Source organism: Pyrgilauda ruficollis, unplaced genomic scaffold (genome assembly GCF_017590135.1).
Source record: "Pyrgilauda ruficollis isolate IOZ18807 unplaced genomic scaffold, ASM1759013v1 scaffold24, whole genome shotgun sequence".
Classification (NCBI taxonomy): Eukaryota; Metazoa; Chordata; class Aves; order Passeriformes; family Passeridae; genus Pyrgilauda; species Pyrgilauda ruficollis.
The window spans coordinates 6,337,667-6,363,828 of record NW_024523648.1 but is presented as its reverse complement, the minus strand read 5'-3'; the positions used below and the strand labels follow the sequence as shown (position 1 = coordinate 6,363,828).

The following is a 26,162-nucleotide window of genomic DNA, read 5'->3' as shown; positions in this document are numbered from 1 at the left end:
CTTCTCTACAAATGACTGATTTGGACAAAGATGCTACAGTTGGAGAAGACAGTGATTTCTTTTCTCTCCATATTCACTTCTAAAATGATTTAAGTTGCTTACAGAGGTACTGTTTCTAAAGCTGATTGTGTCAGCTTTAGAAGATGTGTCCTAGATGAGCAGTTCAATAGATAGAAAACAGGTCAATATAACCAAAAGCAGGAAAACATAAAAGCAAAAGTTACACAGAAATAGGATGCAGCAGGTAGAGGAATTTATTGCAAGTGCTTTAGACTAGAATTTTCCAGCTACAAAGCTTAAGGTCAAATCTTTACATTTGTACAAGAAATATGAAATTACACAACATATCCTATGGAGACACCCTGTCTGGGAGATGGGGTGTGTAACACCTAGCAGGATCTTAAAAGGAACTGAGAGAGTATTTACTCTACACACATTCCCACCACTCTGCATTAATGATAAAACACAAACAACTTCTTCAGAGATGGTCACTGCTCACTACTAAGGGATAGCACCTAAAAGTCAGCACCACAGGCTATAATACACGTGATGGAAGATTTGAGATATGAGTGTTCTAGCTTAGTGTAGGTCACTTTAGTAAGTCCATAGCTTCCTCAAACTGTTATATTCTATTTAAAGATCCCAGACTGGCTCATTTGGTAGCTGTGAGGAAAAAAAAATCACAGTAAAGGGGCACAGATGATGACCCTTTTAGAAAATCAATAATCCTCTGAAATTGTCTTCTTCTATTTTAAGGAACTGAGATTCAGATGTTACTTAGAGGTATTTAGATCTTAGAGGTTATGTGCAGCAGTTTCAATAAAAAAAGACCTTGGCTATTCATGACTTCACTGCAGATTGAACCATATCAGATAGTTCACTTATCTTTTTTTTTTTTGGGTTTTCCTGTGGATTGCTGGGCTGCATAGCACATTGAACAAAAGTTCAGTTTGAGACTGTACCCAGCAATTTTGTCTGAAGAAGGAAGAGAAGGAACAGTATGATGGGTATTTTTAAATTTTGTGATGGCATTCTTGACATTGTAAGTTAATATGTGATAAAAAATCTCTACCTGTTCCAAATTAGAAAGATGTGAATTGTCATTATTTGACCCTTCTCTTAATTGTGAACTGGTCTCTTTTTCCATGATCAGATGAGAAGAGAGAGGGAAAAGTACAAATACTAGAAGAAAAAAAAACCAAAACAGCTGCAGAGCATGCAGCTAACAGCAAGAGACCAGCAGATGTCTGACAGCCTGTTGAAAAGTGGTAAGATTTTACAACATGCAGCAGGCAATTGAATCAGGCCCTACAAATGTAAGAAATAGAAAAAGGAATGCACGGTAGTTATTCTGTAGGACATCAGTGCAAGTGATTGTTGTAGCTGCTACATATTTTAATATGTGCAATAAAATAAATGGTAAAACTATTTTCCCTCTGTTTCATCTTATCATTATTTTTTGAATGTTAAGAACAATTTCCTTCCTTAGTACAAGTTAGTTACAACTTTGAGATTATGTAATATGTTTTGACATCTGTTTATTTCAAATCCTTTTAGGTTTTGTCCATAAGGTTAAGAGAAAAAATATTGGTATTCAAAACATTTGAAATTAGAGTAAGTATCTGGAGGAAGGAGACCAGAAAGAGGGCTTACGTGATATTTTTGTGATTTCCTGAATAGAGAGTAATCATAAATTTTTAGTGGTTTTAAACTGTGATTTATAGGAAGCCTTGTGCTTGGAGTTGGAGTGTAATTCAATCTTACTTCATTCTCCCAGTGTCTGATGTCCCCCCATTTTGCCAGATTAATATTCATTGATTCTTGGAACAGAAGCCAAAGCTGCTTTTATTTTTCCTCTGTCTATTTATGTTGTAGCAGAAGGTAAAAACCTGTCCCATACTGCCCATAATTGCAGATTTTCTATAATAAGGTTACCAAACTCACAGGATCAGGCTGAAGAATGAAGGGCAGAATAGAATTCTTATAAAAGTTCTGGTGCCAAATTGCCACAGAAATGCACAAGAAAGCTGTGGTTCACACTGGAAGACCTAGACTATGGGACGAGTTTTGAGACTAAGACTCTTAAATTTATAAGTAGGCATTTATAATTCTGGTAAGTGTCTAAAGTCCTGATTATAGTTACAGTTGGAATGACTGTTTAAGTTCCAGTTCTAGTGATCAGTGGCTATTCAGAAAATATGAATAATTTGCCAAATGTCACATAAGGTGTAAAAGGGAACCTGAGATGCCTGCACAATAGCTGAGAGCCAGGTGAGACACATCTGGGTATCTAAAATGGGGCATCAGGCTTAAGCAAAGCACATAACAGAAGTTTTGGCATGTAGCTGTGCAGAAATCTGCAAGCCTCAAACTGAGTCATGTCCTGGGGGCAGCTTAACAACATTGACACTTTTAATAACTTACAGGGACAACTTTTGCTCTGAACTCATGGCAGCCAAGGCTATAGAGAAAGGGAACATTCACGAAGTTGCTAATCGGTTTTTGAGATATTTTCTACCAGTCCTCAACAGATTACAGAATATATATGCCATGAATGCAGTCAATTAGTCACTCTTTTTTTTTTTTTTTTTTTTTTTTTTAATAAAGAGGTTTTACAGGTCATTCTGCAGTATAATTAACCTATAAATCTGTTCAAGCTGGAAACCATCATCCATCATATATGTACAGGCCTGGGTATAATAGGAACTTAATCTCATTTCAGGTTCTGGAGTGGATATTTTGATTAAATTAGCAAACAGAGATGACAGTGATGATAATAGGAATTCTTGCTGATGGTGGAATGCATCAGTAATAACTGTCTGGGAAGCTCTGCCAGACTCTTTCCCAAATACTGAAAACATTACTCTTCCTATGTAAATCTAGAGGTGCACAAGTGAGATGTGATAGCAGAGAATGAAACCGGCCCATACGGTAAATTACACACAGCTTAGGCACTGCTCATGCCTTGGAAAGAGGACACTCATCGGTAACGTGAGGCCAGGGCTGGGCTGCTCCCCTTCATTTCATCACGCATGGTGCTGGTCCGGGAGCTGCACGGAAATGAGTGCCTCATTTCTGCGTCACTGGTGGCCCTGGAGCTTGTGCCACCCACGCTGCCAGGCCTGTGTGTCTGCTCTTTAGGGGCCAGGGCAGGAGCAGGAGGTGGGAGGCAGAAATACAGTCAGGAAGGTGAGTCCTGATCTGCATACTGGGCTTTTCAAGTGTGTTTTTCCAAAATCACATCATGCTGGTGTGGCTTCACTTCCATCTCTTTCAGGTGTTACATACCATACTGGGCATGGATCCCCAAACAGGACATCTTTTCATTTTCGTTTTACACACATGACAATACGAATGTCAGTAAATGACCTGTCAGTAAATATCCAGAGCATCTTCCATGCACAGTGACTGTGCATAGCAGGGGCTCAACATTTCCCCTTTTCTTTGCCCAGAGCTTTCCCCATTTAATTCAGTCATTTGAAATCAGATTACATTCCTCAAGAAACAGGAAAGGTAGGGGAATGATGATTCTTAATTCAATTGCCAGGTAATGCTGACGTGAGAGCTCTAGAGAGGAGTCAATCAAATGCATTTAGAGGCACAAATGCGTCAGCATCTCTGATAACACTTAGCCATGGCTTCTTTACAACCCCTGTCTGTGCACAATTGCTAGAATAGGAAACTGAGGGAATCTTCTGGTTTTATTTAAAAGGGCATGTTCTCCCAGTCAATGGCTTTTCTATAGGAGTTAACAAAAATATTCTGAGGGCATACCATGCTCTTAGTAGTTCTGATCAATAAATATGATCAATAGTCTAGTAACTGTACATTTATAATTATTTTATGATTCTATTACAAAGGCTATTTATGTATTTTTATAGCACAGACATTTCATTGAAAAGCTTATTTTATAATCCATTTTCCCTTCTCAGGCTTTTATATTATTCTTTGACTGGTTACTTTAAATAATCATGACTTTGAGATATTAACAGTAAAATGTGGATGCTTATGATGTGAGCTAACAGCAGGCGAGGAGCAGGATTTTCTTCATGAAGCACACAGCTTCACTAGGAAAGCATTTGGATACCTTGTTGCCATAGGATGAGAATGAATATTGATCAGCAAGGACTAGGTCTTACCTCTGATCCTAAAAAAAAGTACCCGAGTGGTGACCTGCAGGAAAAGTATTCTCACTGATGAAGGGTCACTTTTTTAAGGGGAAATACATTTTTGAAATCATAAAGTAAAAGATGTACTGTTTTCTGGAGGAAAACTGACAGTGATCTCTGCTGAAGTTTTATAAAGCAGGAGTGACTGGGTCAATCAATGGAGTTTATATGACAGAAATAATAATCGAGGCAGGCCCTTAATTTGGAAGGAATGTGCATTATGCTCTCATTAGTGCACCATCTAGTGGGATCTTGGGGAAAACACTTGCACATGTAGCAACGCTAAAATCATCACTAATAAAATAGCCTGGTAAAAATAGATTGGCTATGTATACAGCATTCCTGCAGCAAAAAGACATATCAGAACGGCTTTTTTCCTTAGTAACTTCAATTCATGAAAGGGATAAAATGGCACTTCCAACCAATTAACGTCAGAAGTCTATATAGGCATGCATGTTTTGGAGACTATGTTGTCTCTCCTTTCAGCATGCTTTGAGACCCAGCAAGAACCATGCATGTGAGGTAAAGTGTAGTCTTGCCTATTTCAGGCCTTTAACTTGACACTCCATTGTGTTTGCAGTTTATTAGACTTCTCTGTTATTATTGGGTTAGGATGCCTAGTACATTTTTCACTGCTTCAGCTATTTCTAAATCTTAGCAACGACCAAGATCTATGATGAGGGAGAATTAAACTTGCAGTTCCCAGTTTCTGCAGCTCTTCCTCAGGCGAGGCTGGGCTGTGTGGAGGAGGCGGCATTCCCAGCAATCGGGTCTGCGGGCTGTTTGCTCTGTGCTATTTAATGCGCACGGCGGTATGCTGCAGACGAAGCAGCTCAGCCCCGGGCCACTGGGGAGCGTCTCTGTCATTGTCCCTTTGAAGGGGTGAGGAGGATGCAGAAATGCCTCAAATGCTGTGCAGGCAGTCTGGAAGCTCACCTGTCCCTTCTCAGGTAGCTGGGCCAGGAGGAGCCCTGGTGCTGTGGCTACAGCATCCTCCTTGTCCTCCCAAGCCCGGTACCGGCAGCCGCGTGAATTCATCCTTCATTTTTCGTGCTCCTGGCATCTCTTGCCCCCCATCCCAGCTGTATATTGTGAATCTCTGCATCTTTAAAGAGATCTACAATTTACCACGCACGCACTTTGAATTGTACATACCCCTTTAGAGAAGTAACAACCAAAGCAGAAGGCAGAGAGGGCAAAGCAGGCAATTAACAAAGTAACGTCGTATTTTTCACTGTAATATTGTATCCTTGCCCATGTTTTCCCCTTGCTTCCGGATGCAACAGCAACCATGCAACACCCTGAGTGACACTCTCCGCCCTTCACCCTCACTTTTTCCAATCGCATAGGGCTGAGGCTGCCGGGGTTGCCCCTTTCCCCTCGGCAGCCGCCGGGGCCCGTCAGCAGCAGGGTCCCCCCGCAGGCCCGGGCGGAGCGGCCCGTCGGGGACCGCCCGGCCCCGCTCTCGCAGCCGCCCGGGCGAGGCCGCGCCTTCCCCGGGCCGGGCCGGGGCCTGCCCGCCCCTCCACGCCCTGCGCCGCCGCCGCCCCCAGCCGCACCCCTGGGAGCTGGTTCGCCGGGGCCGGGTAAGAGCCGCGGGAGCTCCGCTGGGGCACCGGGGGTGCCGCCCACAGCAGGCAGGGGGGACCCGGGCGGCGTCCGGCCAGCCGGGAAGGGGCTGTCAGGCGCGGGGAGCCTGTCGGAGGGCGGCGGGAAGGGCCTCGCTGGAGCCGGGGCCGCGCCCCCGTGCCCGGCTCTGGGGCGAGCCGGGCGGCTGTGGGCGAGGCGGGGGTGGCGGGGCCGGGGCTGCGAGGGCAGCGCTGTGCTGGAGCGCGGTCGGTCGTGTCAGCTGCAGCGCCTTTCTCCGCACCCTTCCCTGTGACACCCACGGTACCAGGGCTTTGGGCTTGGCGATGCTCTCGGGGGAGGGTCGGGGCCTACGGCGGTGTTTTATAGCAGCTGGTGTGGAACTGGAGGGTAGGACGGGCAGCCCCGCTTTGTGGAAATGCTCCCCTTGCTGTTCCAGGTCCGAGGTGTCAGCGGGAGAAGGGGACATTATAAAAGTGGCCGATGTAAATAGTGAGCCCGGGCCTGGCGCGCCGGTCCCCGGCCCGACCTTATCGCTGTTTTCCTGGTGAATCACTCGGCGCTGCCTCAGAAAAGGGCGCTTCTTCAAACTCAGCAAGTCAGTGGAAGGTTCACTCCGCTTTGCATGCAATACGTCTTAATTGAAGACGCTCGGTGTTAAAATCTCAGGATACTTGGGCAGAAGCAATGTGCTCCTGTGCTGTGATCCCCTCCACAAGCCCTTCAAAGGCAGAGGGCTGTGCCAGCAGGGCTAGTGGAGCCCTCCTGACGAGTCATTATACTATACAGGCTTGTGCTTTGCCGGCAGTGCAGCCCTTCTGCTTGGAGCCTGGGGATTGTGCAATTACTCTTCATGGAAAAGAAGGAAAAGGGGATCAAAAAAAGAGTTAAAATATGTCAAAGTTAGAAGAAAGTGGTGCTAAATGGTGGCGTTGTTATAACCTGTGTCTGTGTTTGCTTCATGATGACGCCTTTTGCAGTCTTTGGAAGAATGTGAGGTAGCACTTTTCTTGGTGGCTTACACTGAAGTGAAACCCTTGAGAGAGGAGAAGAAAAGAGACCATGAGCTATATGTAGTCAGTAGCACCCTGGTAGGCCTCAGAGAGACTTGGAACGTGTTGCAATCAGATTTTGTGCAAAGGTAACTTCTCCCTCCATGCTCTTGACCTGTTGGTAGCGAACAAGCTACCATGAATCGGGCTTCTCATCCATCTTCTTTTTCCCATGAGATATTGTTTGCCAACCAGCTGCACAAGAAACTCGGCACTTTGAAATGGTCATCAGGTCCATTTTCAGACTTCCCATTCCCTCTCTTCCCCCATAGTTCCAGTTCCCAGTGTTCATTTTCCTATTCTTTGCTTCGTCTGTAAGGCTTTTAAATGCCTTGTGCGCTCCTAGGAAACATAATTCTCTTACTTAAGGCATTTTGCCAAACACTAATATGTTCTCTTAGGCTTGTGAAAGCTATGCACTTCCTTCACCTAGTTCATCATAAATATCAGTGTGGATGAATCAGACAATTGTAAGCATGTTAATTTTTATACATATATGCTAAGCTTTGGTGATACGTTAGGCCTAATAGAATTTCAGGCTTCTGTAATTTAGTTTTTCATTCTGAGCAGTTTAAATGTTGCTGCTTTAAACTGCATCTTTGTTCAACAGAATCATTTTTAGGAAAAATGGCTAAAACACTGACCAGTGTCACAATCTAATAATTATTTCAGAAAAACCCAAACATACAGCTGTTAGATGATGTGAGATTGGTTTTGGTAGGTTTCAGCATCAGTAACGTGGCAAGGCTAAGAGAATTGTGCAAAGAAGGTAGGCAATTACCTTTTGACATATTTTCTGTTAGTGTTGATGCAGTTTGAAATAAACTTTGCTTTTTCCTACCATATATGGATTTAAGTTTGACTTCTACCTGAAAGTAGAGGATTAAAAAAAATAAGTCTGGAAACTTTTCTTTTAAGAAGGCAAGAATAATTTAATTTTACTGTTACTTTGTTTGCTTATTTATTATGCTCCACGGTGGGTTTTGTATTATGGGTGCCTACAGCCTGCCTGTGGACCAGGATTTCAGCACATTAGGAGCTGTAAAAACAGAAAGTGGGAAATGTAATATCAGGCTATAAATATTTTAGCTGAAGTATAAAGGAAAAAGAGACATAAGTCCAGGAAAAAATTAAACCTCCCTCATCCCCTAGCAAAAATATGACAAATTTAATGCTCACCTTTATCTTATTAAGTCAGTTGCTAAGAGAATCCCTCTGTTATGAGAGGGAATATTCTCTGATATGAGAATCCCTCAGGTGCTGTAGCAGGAGGTCCTTACCTTTTCTGTAGCTAACATTGTGACTTGCTGAAATTTTTGCCCAAGTTTTTCAGCAGTTCATCACTTTTGCTTCAGTTTTCACCCTGCTTGAAGAATTTTGCACTTTTTTTTTTTTTTTTTTTTTTTTTTTTGGGAGGGGTAGTTTATAAAGGAAGCCACATATTGTTTAGGAGAAACTTTGTTACTGTGACCTTTCTTTAGGGAAAAAAATACCCCGGAAGGAAAGCCCATGACTTCTTTCTGAATACTTAAAGGCATAAAATCAGGTCAGATTTAAATTTTCAAGTGTTCTATGGAATGCAGTGTGTATTTTTTGCTTTCTAGAAGTTAAGTGTCCATGTAAACATTCTAGGTCCTAGTGCTATAATATTGCTCAAACAGTAAAAGTATTGCTTAAGGGTTCTTATCCTAATGTATCTGGGCTAGATTTCTGGGAGAAGAAGAATTCTTCGAATATCTAAATGGAAAATACAAAATAGATTAGGTGCTTATAAACTGTATCTTATTGGAGTCTGCAAAATATTTGTGTGACTGCTGTGAAATCTGACATGTGCAGTGCTTGTCACATCACTTCCTTTTGTCCTGATGGAGCTTTCAGGAATGACATTGGGGAGCTGCTTAGATATGGAGACTTTGTCTCTACATTCATAGCCGATGGGAAGGTGGATTTTTTCTTATGCCTGACAAACACCTTTCTAGAAGATATGTTGGTACTAAGGTTCATTTTTTGTTTTGGTGTGACCACGTGATGTAGGATCTAGTTAATGCAGAAATTATGAAAAATATATTCAGACCTTTGTAGTCTTTAAACCTCAATGTACAGTGAGGTCCTGCTTCAGTTAGTGCTAATAAAATGTTCTGACTTTTCATTTCGTTTGTGCCTGTAGACTCAGTTTCTTGGACTTCTACAGTAGCTTGACAAGCTGAATTGGCACTAGATATACTCCCATTCAGAGGCAGTGATGTTGAGCAGAAGATAAAATGTGCAATCAGAAACTCACACCTGACTGAAACTTTTAGAGGAACTGAAGACTATCTCAAGTGCAGCTCGGTTCCAGTTTGAAGGAGAAGTGTACTTCCTGCAACTGCAGCAGGCCTTTAACTTCCCTGTTTTGTAAGTTGTGCAGCCAGTCATACCAAATGCATCACGACAGAGGAGTTAAATGCTGTGAAAGTGAAAAGGGGTAATTTCTGTGGAAATTCAGTGTCTTGATGAATGCTCCTATCACCCTGGATGGAAAGAAGTGCTTGGTGCATGCCTGTTTTTTTTCCTGGTGGGTGAAACCCTGACCTTGTCTAGGTCATTAGCAGTTGACTTTCCAAGGGCTCAGCTTATCTGTGTTTTCAGAGTAGCTGAGTTTGAGTAACTCAGCACTCACAAGTGAAGGAGTTGTGAATGGAAGTAGAGTGTTCATCTGGTTCAGATGCCCATGTTACTGTGAGAACTAGAGGGAGAAAGTGTGGTGAAGACTGGGAGGTGATGACAGCTGATTGCTGTCCTCCAACTTCTTTTTCTGTCTGTTCCCCAGACAGTCGCTTACTCTGTCACCTCTCTGTTTTATACTGACATACTCAGGAATAGCTCTGTTAGCAGAAGAATGTGCATGGAGTAAACCATCAGTGAATTTACGTGGCTATCCTACAAGTTTACTGTAAGTCTCAGTTCTTAAGTATGTGAGTTGATAACACGAATTGTATCAACAATTAGAGAGACCTACATGTGCAGATGAAAAGGTGAGCTATAGCCTGTGGATTTTGTACTCTGTTATCTGAACATCTTCTTGCTATCTATTGTGTTTGGCTGTAGTAGAAAGTTGAAAAATTCTTAATTCTGTTGTATTGAACAATCTGCATGCTTGTCAGTGTAGTGGAGTATAGCTTCTTTAAAGATACTTACAGTTAGCTGTAGAAATTTGCAAGACAAAAAAAGTGGTAGCTACTTTTATCAAGACTTGGGTGAAATATTCAGTGTATATCTCTTGATTGTAAAAGCATTCCTGAGAACAGTGTTTACAGGCAGCTGTTTGGTGAATACAAATACAAAAGAAGAAAAACCAATCATGAAATATTGTTTCAGTTAATTCTACACAAGGTAGCTTGGTTTTTTGCCATCTCTTCTCCTTAGCAGTGGCATTTTAACATTACCATTAAACATAGAAGTTAAACAACTTTTAACATTAACTATAATATTTAACTAAACAATTTTTTAGTCAGTAGCATTGTAGTTAGCTTGATACTAAGGTAGCTAGAAATAGCAATAACTTTTAAAAAAACCTGTCAGCAGCTCTGAGAAATCTTTTTCAAACTTAGTTTTAAGGTGGTTTCTTTGGATTTTATGCCTATTATTGTATTTTTCACTGAATTGGTAGATTTCCTTACTTAGTCAATGCACTAAGGTATAGAGCCACTTGTTTGCTGTAGAGGTTGCGTGGGTTTGCTCTTGCAATACAAATTCAGTTGCCTGGAATTTCCAAAAAAATCAAGGGTTGTAATTCCAGCCTTGGCCCAGATAAGTGGGATTTAGGCTGGCTGGCTGACTGACTCCAGACTTTAGTCAAAATAACTTGAATCTGCATGTGGTACAGACAAAGGAAAGGACAGTGCAGACAGTTATCGTGACTCTCAGGCAATGGTGCAGCAAGTAGAAGAGTGCAAATGCACTCCCTGTGGCTTCGTCTGCAGTCAGGTTGTTCATTACTAGGGCCTGAAGACTCCAAGCAGGGCTTGGGATGGTAGTGAAGCAGCCATTTCGAAATCATGCAGAGTTTGTCTTCATGGTAGCAGCAGCTTTTTCATGGGGCACAGGTGATGTCACCTGCAGGGCAGCAAGGGTGGCCCTGACCTCTGTAGTTACATCCCTGGTGAAGTTTTAGTGGGATGTTCCATGTCAGGACCAGAACTGTGTCTTGGTTCCACTAGAGATCATTTCATATTACAGTGATATGAAATCAGTTGTGTTTTAAAACAGCCAGGGTATTGCTGCCTGTGTTAATACAGGCATTTCTAAAGGTGAAAGGAAATATTTGGCAACAAGGACTGTTAATTGTTTGTATTTTAAAAAAAAGTTTTTAAGGACTTGAGTTTGCAAATTGTAGCACAGCTGGTGTCATACTTGACAAATTAGTTGGCCTTTTCATTTCCTTCTTCTCACACAGTAAATGTGCTTTTTTTTTTCTCTATACCTGAAACTGAGTTTTAATGGTGTCTCTTAACTGAAGCTGATGGGCCAGGAGGAGAGGGCATTGTTTGGAAGGCACATGGTTTGGGTTGACCAGTGGAAATGTGGGGAAATGGTGAAGTTAAAATGTTCAACCTGTGAAAGTTATGTGCAGGAAAGCGCAGCCTGGATGAGATTGTGGGATTGTGTCGGATGTGTTGCACTTGATTATTCTGCATTCTCGCTGCAGAACAGATAAACTACCAGTTTTGTTTTGCACAGGTATTGTAATCTATGTCTTGTTAATTTTGATTCAGAATATAAGCATGTGAGCTTGTGCTGAAATTTGATCTGTATGGATGGAAAAACACCCCTAAAAATGTTTTTGAATACCCAAGTTGTCAAAAAATTAATTCATGTCAACAAACACAGCAGCTGAAACAGGATAAAGTGCTGATTCATAGAACTTAGGTGACACTGGATTAAACTAAAACTGAAGTTGATACAAATGATTGGTGTTTGGAGAAAGCTGGTTGCTGCCTTTTTTATGGTGTCTTGTGTGATATCTGCTGAGGTTTTTTTCCAATGGTTACTTATGCTGGATTTTATTGGTGGGATGGGTGATATATGGTATGTAAATAATAATATAATTGGTTTGGGATGTAATTATTCAGAGGGTTTGGCAGTTTCAGATTGAAAATAAGCTTTTTTTACTGGAATGGTCAATGCAATGAAACTTACACTCTTTATTACAGTGGGGAAAATATATAAGAAGTTTGACAAAGGATAAACTCTATCTTTGAAGTACAGTGCTTTCAGAGAGGGTAAACATTAGTATATGGAGTTTTCTTTAATTTTCTCCCACATATTCTTTAAGAAGATTAAGACATTTATAATCCAATGACCAAAACATAACTATTGTTTTCTGTAGGTAGAGACTGTCTGTCATTTTCCTGTTGTGGATGACCGTGACAGCACATCTACTCAGCCATGTCGTATGGACCGGGTTTTGGGGATCCTAATCAACTAGCCCAGCGCATAACTTCTAACATCCAGAAGATCACACAATGCTGTAAGTTGCATTTGTGCATGTTTTGTGTAAAATTTCAGTAATGATGGTTGCTCCACTCGAGGTGAGTGTCTCAGATTGATTCATGGCAATTAACTCTGACTCTGCCTACTCATTTGGTAGATTTGTGGCACCCACACACCATGGCCATTCCTTCCTTCATGTGTATTGGTAGCAGTGATCTGCTGTGGCAAGTACAGATAGTATCACTGTGTATTCACCAGTTTTGTCCTGGCAGCTAAAGGACACTTTAAGATAGTAGGTTGAGGTGTTTGCTGAGCAAGGATTGCATCAAGTATTCACTGAAGCTTGAATTTTTTAGCAAGGACAGAAGCTGTGGCCTTGCAACTTCCCCTTGTCCCTTGTATGTCTTAGATATGTAAATAAGATTCTGCACATTTTAAAATACCAGTGCTTCCTTTCATGCTAGTATTTTTTAGCCACCTAACTGAGGTATTCAAACTAGGGGTTAATTAGGCTGCTGGGATTTTCAATCCTTTTTCCCTTTTCCACCATTTTCCATTTTTTTAAATGTGTGTGTATACCAAGCAAATACAACTTGATTCACAAATTATGTAAAGTATATGATTCATCAGAAGGGAGGTAGTCATGAACAACATGTGGCTAGTGTTGGTACATATGTTTTATGTTGTGCAGGATGCAGAGTGCATGCAGAAATTACTATTTTAATGTTAAAACTTCAAATGAATTCTGGACAGTAAAGTATGTCAGTTTTTATTAAAATTTTGGTCTTTGTTTTGCAAGACAAATTCTAGAAGCTGGTATTTGTAGCACAGGTTAGTGGCACAGATTGGGTTTTTTCATTTTTTTCAGTTACATTTTGTATTTTCTTCCAGAAACAATTTCTTAAGATCTCAACAGACAGGAACAAAAATTTTAATTTTGCCTTATTGAAAAGTTCCTGTACTTCAGGGTGGTATTCCCACGACCTAAAGTTAACAAACCAACTCTGTAAAAGTTCTCATGCTTTATTTCCTAAAATCTACTCAGTGAATTAATTCAGTCTGATGGCTTCTAACTTGGTCTTCCAGAGGCAGCTGCCAACCTGTGACAGACACTGAGGCTCCAAGATGAAAAAAAAGGTTTTTCTGTCAGCTGAAAACATAAAGTCAGTGATTGAAATTGGAGTATTGTGAAAGTTGCTGAACATAATTAACTGTCTTGTGCTAGACTCAGTGATTCCTTAATCTCATCTTTCCCCTTCCGTCCCTTCTCTTCCTCCTTCCGTGTCTCCTCCCCAAGGCATGTTAACAGCAAGCTGCCCATGCATAGATAGGAGATGTGCCAGAAGAGTTATCTGCAGTCCTGCTGTCTTTTGTATTTTGAAATTTAGATTGCTAAAGTCTGAGTAATAGATGGGTCTTGGCATGGCAGTGGCACCTAAGTCGAAATGTCTCTTAGCCCCACTGCTGCATGGCTTCAGAAACAGGAGCTTTGCTCTGAAAAGCTCCAGCCAAGCACTTTTCTAGTTCTGGTAGGGACACAGCTGGATTCCATCCCTTGCTCTTCCGTAGATCTGACCGAACTGTAACCATTCAGTTACTTTTGCAGCCCATAGATTTTTTTGAGGGTCTGGATCCTATGGGCATCTTGAATGTGTTTCCTGAAATGAGTCCAAGGACTTAGGAACTCTTTTCTAGCTTTTTTTCCCCCCCGTGTGTGATACCTGTCCAGTTTTCTATTGGAATGTGTGAGCTGCAGGAACTTCCTGGTCAGATGGGAAGAAACCTTCAAGCTTAGGCACCTGTAGTGCAAGTGAGATGTTGAACATGTCTCTTAGGCTGCAATTTATCGTCTTGGTTAGGAAGGAGGGGGGAGAGACAGGAATCTTGACCCTAAATGCGTGGGTTTCCATCTAAGCAGTTGACTTGGTTTTGCACTTCTGCCTGGAAATGATAAGCATTTGTGAGAGGCATCAACACATTTGAATTCTTCTTGGTTAACCTGGAGGTGTGTAGATACTCTGGTTTTCAGAATGAGATTAATAGAGGAAATTAATTTCATTTCAGATCACGAGGCTACTTCAGGAGGTACCTCAGAACTGGTTCACACTTCTGCTAACATGCAAGCAAAGTGGGAATACTACTCCAGAGATGGAGATGAGATGCAGATTAGTTGAGAGGAAACTGGTCCATCCAGCTACAAGCTGGCCCTTTAACTTGTTGGAGAAATACAGAACTTCCTATATTAGATAACTTTGTGCAGCCAAGATTTCATAATACACCAGAGTTTATAGGAAGTAGCATGGATGAGAACAAAAATCTTGAACATTTCTTCAAGATTGAATTATTACATCCTCACTTTCCAAGTAATAAAACTGATCTGTTTCAAGAGGAAATACATATTTTAAGTACCTCACTCATAATGCTTGGGCACGATGCTGCTGTTATATTAATACTCTCATTTCTTTCCTAGTTCATCTAGCCCACTGTTATTGATTGGCTAGGAAAGCTCCTCTCTATGCTGGTTTAACACACTGCTTCAATAATTGTATCAGTTGCAAGATAGTATTCTTTTTGGTTTGGGTTAATGGAAGGACCTACATTTGTGTTTGGTAACATCTTGGTTAGCCTTTTAACTTGAAAGAACAGATTTTTTATCTGTTGATGCAATCATGCCATTGATTGTGTTGTTGAAGGTGTGTTGACAGCTATAAATCACTTCTGCCTTGTACAAACCTTCATTCAACTACTGCTAATAATGCTATCTGTACTAGACTGTTTGAGCTTGGAGGAGACGGTGCTGGTGAGTCCTTTTTAGGACCTTGAAGATTGAAATTGAGCTAGCTAATGGGAAGCAGCTTATGCTGCTGCCTGTATAGTGAGTTCTCTTACACCTGCCTGTGTTTGAGATCCCCAACCCCAGATAATTCTGTGTATAGAAGCTTCTCTCAGCCGTTCTTTAGAGAAGGATGTGCTTTGTTTCACTTTTCCAGCATTTCTGCAGAAATAAGTGATTATAACATCACTTAACATCTAGAGAACAGTCTGCTTTGCTCAGGGTGAAACTCTTATTTTATCAGCAACATATCTGAGCTGAGATTTAGGGAACTAGTTTGTGGGGTATTTCTCTATTACTTTTCTTACAACTGTTTCACTGAGAAGCTGGAGTTGCAAAACTTAAGGCTGCTCTTGACATCCAAAGAGAGTGGAGGGCCTCAGGCAGGAGAGGGAGAGTTAGGCTCTCAGACCCACTCTTGGAGTTTTGGAGTATCCATGTGACTCTGAGCAGTGCTCTGAAGTCTGGGGAGTCTGAATCACATGTGCTCAAATGAGCTGCAGTGTTGTGTGCTGAACCTCGGTGAGGTCAGCAATGCCTGCAAGCCATGTCTCCTGGTTTGGTTTTGGGTCTGTATTAACAGTGATGAGAAGCAGATCTGCAAACAGCTAAGAGAGCTTCAGATTAAAATAATAAGGCCAAAGAAGTGTATAATGAGCTAGACTTGGATAGCTGCTAAATTTCTGTCTTACTGGAACACAATTGATGGTTAAGGTTTGATGGTCTGTCTGGATTCTAGTACAAAGTAGCTGTAATTCTCATTCCAGGCCTATATTATATCTGTTTATAAAATCTAGGTGACCTACATTTCATACTTTAAAAGTCTGTCACTTTTAAAGGTGGTTGAGGTTTTTCCCTAGCTTTCTATGAAGAATATGAAGAACAAGAATATGAAGAACAAGAATATGGAGGAGAAAATATGTGAAAGAATATGTAGGATGTAAAGCTCCAACCTGTCTGGCCTTTGCAGAGAGAGAACCTATTATCAAGGTGGTTTAATCAGTTTACTGAAGGAGCAGTTGTTCTAGAACTGGATTTCACAGGTAGCACTCTCACCTATTTGCCAGCTTAATGGCAGTGCTATTAACTTGAGACAAATCTAAATGCCTTCCTTCAATATTTCCTTGAAATATTTCCTCTTGTTTGCTTGTCTACAGCAACTGGATAGACAAGGAATGAGTGTGATGCACAGATACGAGGTGAGCTATCAAAATATATTTGTCTGTGACAAAACAAATTCTGCCTGCTTACAAAACTGTATTTCTAACAGGCATGTTCATTTACCCTACTGGGATATGCCTAGGAAGATAATCACATTGAATCCATATGTGATTGGTTTCTTTCTTTTTTTTCCCTCCCTCCCTCTCTTGTGGAAAGACATAAAATTGTATAAATCTGATCTTCCAACAAGTGGACAGATGAAAGTAGATTAAACAAAAACAAAAAGCCTAATTTAAAGACTTTAAAATATGTAACTTTCAGACTTCTCACAACTGAAGATGAGGGGGAGCAGTTCTTTGAAATCTGACCATCTTCTGTGTTTTAAAGAACTGATTCTCTTTATGTGGCTAAAAGAGAGAAAGCAATTTATTTAAAAATGTGCTTCCAAGAGGGAGAAAAATGGGACTTGCATTCCTCTACAGGAACAACTTCACAATTATAAATGTAGGAAGGATACAATTAGAGGAGTAGGTGTCTCTTCTGCTCAGCTGGAAAGATTTGACTCATGTCTCTGACAGGAACTGTGCAAGAAGTAAGCAGCCATGCTTTCTCCTCCCCCCACATACAATAATTCTACTGTGTGTGGGTCACTGAGGAAGCAGGCTAGGATGCCTTTGTTTTGCTTTGTAGTTAATATTTTATTTGTAGCTACCAAATATGTTACTTGGAGCAGTCCCTGAAGAAAAGCAGGAGCAGTGCAGGCTAGAATTGTAACTATCAAGTCTCCACTGGCATCCTGACCTGGGCTTTGGAGCTAGCAATTTAGAAACAGTTGAGAATGCTGCCTTTTCTTGGGAACACAGAACAAAGCCCGATATTGGTAAAATATACCCAGTCTTTGGGTTTTAAAACACTTCTTTTAAAGCACTTTTTTTTGTTTGCAAACAGTAATCAAACTAGAGAACCTACATTAACTGTAGTAATGAATTCATATTCCTTCTCTACCAAACCCTTCACTTCCCAACTGCTCCAGGTTGTGTCAGCGTTTTGTGTAGAGTTGATTGTGAAGCCAGGAAGAATGGCATAATCTAACCTTGTTCAGTGTTGGCGTGGTAGGTCACTGATAGAGTATTTGACTTGTTCGTTCACACTGAAGATCAGCCCAGCTCAACAAACACATTCTCTGCATGCTGCAAGATAACACAAATAAAATAAAAATACAATTCAGTAGCCACAATCCACATATGGTTGGAGGGGACTGGCTGACTTTGAGAGATACTTTCTCATAGGGACTTCTGCTTTTTGCTGACGTCCTTTGCTGTTTGTTAAGGCAGCACAAGTATCAATTCATATAGACCACATTCCTGGAAGGTCAGCTTGAGCCAGCAGAGATCCCTCTGTCATGTGATACCTGTCCTGTGACAGGAATTTTGTTCAATTTTTTTTGCATCTCAAATTTTGTGTAAGCTACTATTCTCACTGAATGTTGTTAAGATGGGAGTCAAAATAGATCAATCATATGACTTCACCTATAACTTTATCTAACTGTAGAAAATAATAAATGTAGATTAGACCCTGAAAAATATTAACAGTTTCAGTGGATGCCTTTATGTTGTGGTTTAAGCCCAGTAGATGTTCTGCTAAAAAGGCTGAAACATTCACGAAAATCTGTATCTGTCACTATATTTGAAACACCAGCAGGTTCGCATGATTACTCTTAGCTAAAGAAGAACACAAGATGGGCACATGAAAAGTAAATGAGATCACTGAGGTGTTGAAATCACAGCCTGTATGAAAAGAAAATTCTGTTTTGTCTATATATAAAGTGTGGTTTTGTACAGGTGTGGTTCTAAAGAAAACAGCCTCCCAGTAGAGCTTGTTGAGGCCTCTAACTGTGGTATTGTCAGAAATTTCCAATTAGCTGCTGTTAACCAGATTAAACTTTGTGGGAACATACCAGTTGAAACAATTTTTATATTATTATTGTTGGTGTTGTCCAGAAGGTTTCTTGGATATAGAATTAAGTTTCTATAAAACCTGGAAAAGGCTGGTTATTTAGGGATTTTAAGCACCATTATATCCTTCCACATTTCATTTTGTGGACTTCTTCCAAGGCTGAGAAATTGAGGAGAAAGTTAGTTAATTTGGGTCTTTCTAAATGCTTGTCTTTGCAATGAGGTGAAATTATGAAGCTCACAGTTCTTGTAGAAATAAACTATTTTTCTAAATAGAAATAGAAAACCTGAATCATTTCCATGCAGTTCTTAAAGACTTTTTTCTGTGTAAGATAGCATACACATTTAAGGAAGCATGTCTCACAGATTTGTCTATGAATCTGGAAAGTTTTTTAATATTTTTGTGTTTTGTCTTGTTTGTCTTTGTCTTATTTGGATGACACTGCACAAGAGGAACAGGGATTTATTTATGCTAGCAGCAAAAGAGACTGAAAAAATGGGTCTTCCATGTATGCCCCAGCACACTGTTTGTGTCAATATATGCAGAAAAGGGAGAGTTTTTCCTTGACTGACATTGTATTGAATTGCGTTACAATTATTAAAAATAGCAAGATGTCCAGTGAAGACATCCACAATTTTACTGCAACTGTTGCTTTTGTTGATGGAGCCAGTATAAATGCACTGGACTCACCTTGACAATATAACTTTTGCAAAACAACCTGTATGCAGCAGAGAAGGGATGTGGCCAGAGTCCTCATGCTTCTTCCTGTCTCTAGAGAGTTGTTTTTCAGATCCTCTCTAAGGTACTTAAAATGCCTATTGCAGCTCAGTTTTGTTGGATTTTCCTCCTTGTGGACAGGAGACTGCATGGCAGCTTGATTATACAGAGAGCCCTCTATCAAACCTGCTATAAAACTGCTGAGCTGGGGGCTGGACATCTGTCAGGGCTTAGAATACACCCAGGTTAGTGATCGATTGGGAATGACCCTGCAGTTGCAGCTACTTGCTTGTGTTGACCAGTCTGTGGTGTGTTCTGTCTCCTTCCATGGCAGCTCCTGAGGTTGCTGCAGTAATGAGCTGGCTTCTTAAAAACCAGACTTCCTTCTTGGAAGTGGGTTGGGTTATGGTGTTTGTGGAGTTACTTTTACTGCAGAATTATGCTTCATTGTCATAATTTAATAAGCTACTGGTATTCTTTAGCAAAGTGCTCAAACTTCTGGGTTTCAGGAAGTTACCAGGGGCACTTTAGGATAAGAACATAAAGTGATTGATTTAATGACTTCCCCTTGGCTGAGCTGTAATGATTGATTTCATGATCAGTTATTGTGCACTTTAACAATGTGTATTTAATGTGTTCTACACCCACATTAGAAGAACAGGCCAATACTTCAATCCCTCTTCATTCTGTCCTTGAAAGACCATAATAGATGGGAGTACACAAGAATGAAATAATTACAACAGCACTGAAAAAAATTAGGGCAGATCCTGAACTTGAGACATTGTTGCTGGTGTTCCTGGTCACTCTGGGGCATGATTCTATTTAGAAATGCCAGAAGCTGTAACAAAATATAAAGAAATTGTTACAAGACGGGATGTTTTCCCACTCTTTCAAGCTTACTGAGTCTTTAGTCCTTAGAGCTCAGAGGACAACCTTCAGGCCATCCTCACTTTATTTTCTCCTTCCCTTACATACATCAGTTACTGTTTTTCTGTGCTGATGCATTCTCCTGTTTTAGAATAATCAGTATTACACACTGAGTTAAGACAGAATAAAGCAAATTACTTAAAACAAATTATTGAGATTTTTGGATTTCATTCCAATTAGATGAGTTGCTGGGGGTGCTTTTTAGTATAAGCTGGTATCTTTTGACTGGTGTCCTGGATTTGATTCCTCTGATAAACTGTCACTCTTTCTTAAAGTAGAGCTAGCAAGACAGCACTGTGGCATTGTGATTTATGTAAAATTTGAGCAAGTGAACTAGATTAGTAGCTTTAAAGAGGGTCTTACATGGAAGGCTTACATCTGATGAAGATATTGCAACTAAATCAGAATCACCGAGTCATAGGTGAAAGGCTCGGGTTGAAAGGGACCTTAGAGATCATCTTGTTTCAACCCCCAGTCGTGTGCAGGGATGCCACCCACTGTATCATGTTGCTCAAAGCCCCATCCAACGTGGTTGTGAAGGTTTCCAGAGATGGTCCATCCACAGCTTCTCTGGTCGACCTGTTCCAGTGCCCCATCACCCTCACAAGTAGAGATTTTTTTCCGTAAACCTACTCTCTTTCAGAATGAAGCCATTCCTCCTTGTCCAGTCACTAGGTGCCCTTGTAAAAGGTGTTTCTCTTAATTTTCCTTGATCTAGGAATGTTTTCTGCAGCATCTCTTCACTTTTAGTCAAGTACCCTCAGCTGAAGTGCAGAAGGAAAAACGTGGAATTGGATTTTAATAAATTGAGGAAGTCTGTTGTCCTCAGGCAAAAGCAGTTTGAACTGGTGTAATTTTAACAAATAATTCTTTTGTTCCAATAACCTGCTCTGAAGGGACTCTGAAGTTTATTGAATTCCACACAAATTAATCTGTAACTGTGCTGTTTGTTGACTCACTTGTTCAGCTGGAAAGAAGTAGGAGATTTCTTCATAGTAACCCAGCCGGTCGCAGTGCGTGTGAGATATTTGAAAAGCATTTCTGCAAGGTGACTGTGCTGGTGCTGTAGTCACTGCTTATTTGCCTTATGAAGCCATAGCTGGAGCATAAGGCTCACATGGAGCAAATCAAATGTTGTGTTAGATGTACACAAAGGAACACTTTGCTGATTCTGTTTATTCTCCTTCGGTTCAGGAATAAGGAATGTGACTGAAAAGCAATGTCTTTAAATATCTGTTGTTGTTTTAGCCCTGTGAACCTCAGACAGTAACTAAAACCCTGTCTGTCACTTTTTAAGTATAGGATGGTGACATAGGTGGGACCATTGCAATTAACATTCAGGAGGAGCTGTTCTGCTCCTTTTTCCTGTGAGGTCCCAATCCTTGATGTTTTGTAAGGCAGGTTTCATTGTACTTGCTCTTCCTGCTTGTCTGGTTCTTGTCCTCTGCAGTGCAGTGCCTCGGTGTTTGTTGCTCGTGTTGCTGTTGGTGTTTCTTCCATGCACACCCAGTGAGTGCCACATTTTCTGTGGAAGCATTAGACCATAGCTTCATGAAACTGGGCAGTGTGGTGGGTCTGGCTGAAGGAAGCTGAAGGAAACAACTGCTGAATGGCTATAAAGCAGTTTTGTGTGATCCACGTAAGAAGTGAAGTTACTGCAGTGGGGTAATAAGCAGCACTCATTAAACATATTTGCCCTCAGTTTCATGCTTCTGTATTGAGGTATATTTTTTAGAACTCTCAGGATTATGTTGTTGATACATGTCATTCTCCATCTGTAAAGCTGCGACAAGCTTGGTCATGGCCACTTGGGGTTTTAAAGTTTGGCTTTCCAAATGTGAAATAGAATGGAGTTTAAAGTAGGAAGACAGCTGATTGTGGGTAGCTTGAGAAAGCTTCTCTCCTGTAGCTGGAGTTGCTGATAAACATTGCAAAGTAAGACCCTCCTCAGTTTCCTTTGGCTAGTGCTGTATATGAACATCAGTAACAGTGTTTGGCCACTTCTCAGCCCTGCCAGAGAAGGTAGGTTGCCTCCACTCTGTTCTTCCTTTCCATTCTCTTAATTGGTGCATTGCCTCTCAAGCATTAGGATTTTACTGAAGGATTTGGGTGGGGGTTATTTTACCTTTTCTACTGCAGCAATGCTATGATGTTACACCTTGTACAGTTATTACTAATTCACAGTTTAGGATTAAGATTATTTGCACCCATGATATAGAGGAAAGAAGTTGTTTGCATTTTGGTCTTCATTGCATTAATTTATTTGAGTCTGTATTTTAAGTTTAAAATTTCCTATGCCACCTTTTAAATGTTCTGATTTCAAGGACCGGAACCATCAGTTATGTCAACTTGGATTTACTTGTAGTAATGAAACAGCTTTGCAAATCTGGCTGAAAAACAAGATGAGGAGGAAGGAGAGGAAACTTCTTTGCTTGCCAGCCTAAAGCAAGGGTAGTTGTGTGATCCAATATGTGAAACATGGTTTTATCTATGAAAAAAATTGTATGTATTACAGATCAGCCAGGAACATTTTTCTCAAGTACTCCTACTTGTTAAACATTGTAAATACTTCCACTCCAACTATCTGTACTTCCATGACTCTTGTAGAGAAAAGGAGGTGTTTTATATCAGAGACTATTACTTTCCTTTTTGTGTTCTCCTTAGCTAGAGGAAGAGCCTTCCACTGACTAGAAATGGAACCACTGTTTGGCTTAGTAAAAATAAACATGAGCTGACTCTTGAATAATTTTCCCTTCATTCAGTCAGGTTAGGTCTTAATTGTTTCTCTGGCTCATCATTAACCATGTCTGACCTGTTTCTGAGCATGTGACTAGCCTTAGAGAAGCTGAGTAGCTCTTATCAGCTAATAGTTGTGTATTGTGAGACCTAGATCAGGAAGGCTGCAAAGACAAACGAAAAGTCTTCTTAATGTCATGGTATTGCTTCTTTCTAAGACAAGACTAATTTTCAAGTGAAAAAAATGGAATTCCTTTGCATGCAAGACAGCAGTTTCTTGGCAAAAAATGCATTTTGCTTGCATGGTGTCATATACTCTGCTTCCTGCTCTGCTCAATTTCCAAAGTGGACTTGCTTTCTTATATTGCCAGCCCACAGCTGGCAAGGTGCTGCTCGTGCCAGTGCAGTGTGAGCCCTGACTGCTGATTTCCATTCTATGCAAACATCTACCCTGATGTGCAGTGTGAAGTGGCTGCAGGAGTTTGCAGGCTGTTGCCATACGCCGGTGACTTTGGTAAAGAACGCCTGCATGCACACGTGGTGTGTGCCCTTGTGCAGCTCCTGAGCAAAGTCCAGCAGCCACCTATGTATGCCAAGGAGCCTACGTGCTCACGTGAGCCAGTGTCTGACTTTGCACTGAAATGAATTAAAATCATGCACAAGACCCAGTCAGTCTCTCTGGCAGGATTGGTAATGTCCAGGACCGGAGGGACCTTACTCCTGTCTTTTGGAACTCTTTGGGATGTTTGAAGGTTTGGGAAACTGGGGAAGGGAAAACCACGAAGAGTAAAGTTGCCTAAGGAACCTGTTAAAGCTGTGCTGTGATCTTGGGTCCCTGACTGTTATGAGTATGTTTGCAGTGCAGTGCTAGGCTTTGTGATCTAGGCCTAAGCCTTTGGGACACTTAACTATTACTGATGGACTGAGGGGACCAGAGCAGATGCTGTGTGCTGTGATCTGCCAGCCTGAACTCCCTACACAGGGCTGAAAAGCTGGTTAAATGAAGGAAGGAGGCAGTACCCTTATAAATACAACCATCAGCAGTGAAATCAGGAATTGAGGAACTTCTGTTTTCCAAAGAGTAATCCCAGGTTTTCAGCAGTTTTGCTCTTCATTGCCTGCTTGGTTCTTCTCCCTACTTGTTTCACAAATGGAGCAGTGGAAGGAGCAAGCAGAGGTATTTCTGCAGTCTAACCTTTAGTAGGAGATGCTGAGGCTACCCTGCTTTTCCGTTGAGGAAAGGAAGGGATATTATCCTATGATCTAAGAAGTTGCAGAGCTAGTTCTTGCTTTTAATCAATTCTGTGAGATCTGTGTGTGGATGTGACGGAAGAAGACCCTTTCCCTCTGTGATCCCCATGGTAATATCTTAAATCCTGTTAAAAATTTTGTTCATAAAACTAACACTATAAACTAAATGTCTATAGTTTAGGTAGCTTTTGATTATATGTATAATATATCAAATATTTGAATGAGAAGTAGCTACAGTGAGAAATCAGTATAAACAAGCCAAACCAAAATAGTTAGAAGACTATAAAGAATATATGTTTTAGTCTGCATTCATGCCAGCATATTTCTATTAATACAAAGGAGTACGAATACTGGATTTCTTTAACTCGTCAACCTGTAGGTATATACTGTAAATCAAGATTTCAGGAAAGTCAGCTTCTCCACTTCCTTTGTTATACTGGCCCTACCAACTTGTTTTTTGCTTTTTTATGCATCTTCTGGAGTTCTGCTGAAGCTATTGGCCAAAATTTACTTTTTCTGCTCTGCCTTTTTTTCTATTTATTTATTCAAATAAGCATTTTCATTTTCCTATGAAAATATTTTTGGCTATGCTTCATATAAACAATTTATTTTTTTTTAATAATACCCATTATTGTTAAAGGTTAAGGTGGAAAATACTGAATTACAGGAAGCATAGAAAAAAAAAAAGCTATTATTTCAGTCCTTAGGATTTTTTTTCTCTAATTTTTTTCCCTTGTGACTTGAAGTCCTATTAGAAATTTGCTATTTTTATGCATACTTACAGACTTCACGGTAAAATGTGTTTTAATTTTATGCTAAGTTTTTGAATCAGAAGACCTGAACTGCCACGAACTCTGCTTCTGGAATTGTATATCTGACCAATTTTGCAGTGTTGGCTTTTAATTTTCTCTCATTTATCTACTTCTGTTCAGCTTTAGAAGTAGGATAAATATGCAATTAGCTTGGAATGCAAATATTTTAAGTATAGGCCATGTTTCGGGGAATTCTTGTTTAAAACACAAACCTGCACGTTCTTCACTTGCAGTTAAATAAAGCACCCCTAGGTGGCGCTAGGACACACCGAGACTCCTTTCCGCCTGGGTTTCCTTTTCACTCTCCCTTTAAAAGTCCCGGCGAGTAACCGCGCTCCTTGCCTCTGCAGTCAGAAGGCAGAGCCCCTTGCAAAAAAAAAGCTGTTTTGGTTTTCTTTTTAGTCTCCCTTTAAAAAACACATGCGAATAACCGAGCCCCTCAGCTCTGGAGTCAGAAGGGAGAGCGCTTTGGAACAAATACAGGATAAGTAGTGTCCTAATTAGTTTTATAGATATTAAAACTCCATATTTTTGAAGATAACACCAGCCAGTTATCTTTTTGTTTGTTTTCAAACAATGCATTACACTGGCCATAAAAACAAAAAAAAGAAGCTTAATTACCCCGAGTTCGTGTTAATCAGTGTGTGTGAGCAGCTGCAGCTGCCCAGGAGAAGTGCGGGCAGGCGGGCTCTGCCTCGCCCAGCAGGCAGGGGGCAGGGAAGGGCTGGTCCTTAGCAGCCAAAATCAAAAATCTTCACTCATGTTTTGCTGTTTTTCATTTCAATTGAAATACAAGCTGCATGAAACCCGTCTTACAGGGCTACTCCCCAAGGGAATTCTGTTAGTAGTTTATGCCATTCAGTTATCTCAGAAACACTTGCCTTAAGTATTTGATTTTTTATGTCATGTAAATCTAACTTTCCCATTTTGATGTATTCATTACCTGGGTGTGCATACAAAGTATTGGCTGTAGCAATTGTCAGCTTTGGGATGTTTTGTAAAATAGTGTAGATAATCCAGTATCATCTATACAACATTCACTGGAGATTTGTTATGAAGCAAAGATCAGAATTAATATTATTAATAAAAATGCTTTAAGGAATTGCAGTTTTACCTAACTAGTCAACTTATTTTCTTATTTTACCTGAAGTCCTGTTTCCTACAGATCACTTCCATACTGAATAGAAATGTACCCTCTTTTTTAAATATGTTTTTCTTCCTTATGTAGAGTTGTCATTTACTGCATTTTTAACTGTGTTTAGGAAAAACAAAAATAGATAGTGAGCTAATGAAGTGAGGGTCCCACATAATATTGTATCATATCTGTCTATGTGGTAACCAGTCTGCCTAGGGAGAGCCACAGAAATACAGGGAAACTATAAGTTTTGCAGTGTGAAAAACTACCTATCCTTTAAGTTTCTGTCCATTTTTCTCCTTGCTTTCTCACATGTCAGTAAAATATATTAGGCTGAAAATAAGGCTCAAACAA

At 40.5% G+C, this 26,162-nt stretch overlaps 1 protein-coding gene across 5 annotated transcripts in view; it reads left to right on the top strand.

Moving 5' to 3' along the window:
* The first annotated feature begins 5,673 nt into the window (after positions 1–5,673).
* STX7 (syntaxin 7) overlaps positions 5,674–26,162 on the top strand; it is a 31,761-nt gene continuing 11,272 nt past the window's right edge. The window contains exons 1-4 of one of the 5 annotated variants that reach the window (XM_041469974.1): positions 5,801–6,059; positions 6,737–6,897; positions 8,976–9,202; positions 12,177–12,317. In XM_041469974.1, coding sequence (XP_041325908.1) covers positions 12,236–12,317 — 82 coding nt within the window. In that variant the 5' untranslated portion in view covers positions 5,801–6,059; positions 6,737–6,897; positions 8,976–9,202; positions 12,177–12,235. Of the gene's footprint in view, positions 5,756–5,800; positions 6,060–6,736; positions 6,898–8,975; positions 9,203–9,803; positions 9,823–12,176; positions 12,318–26,162 lie in introns of those variants that run through there. The other 4 variants (XM_041469973.1, XM_041469976.1, XM_041469975.1 and 1 more) reach the window with 4 other exon arrangements.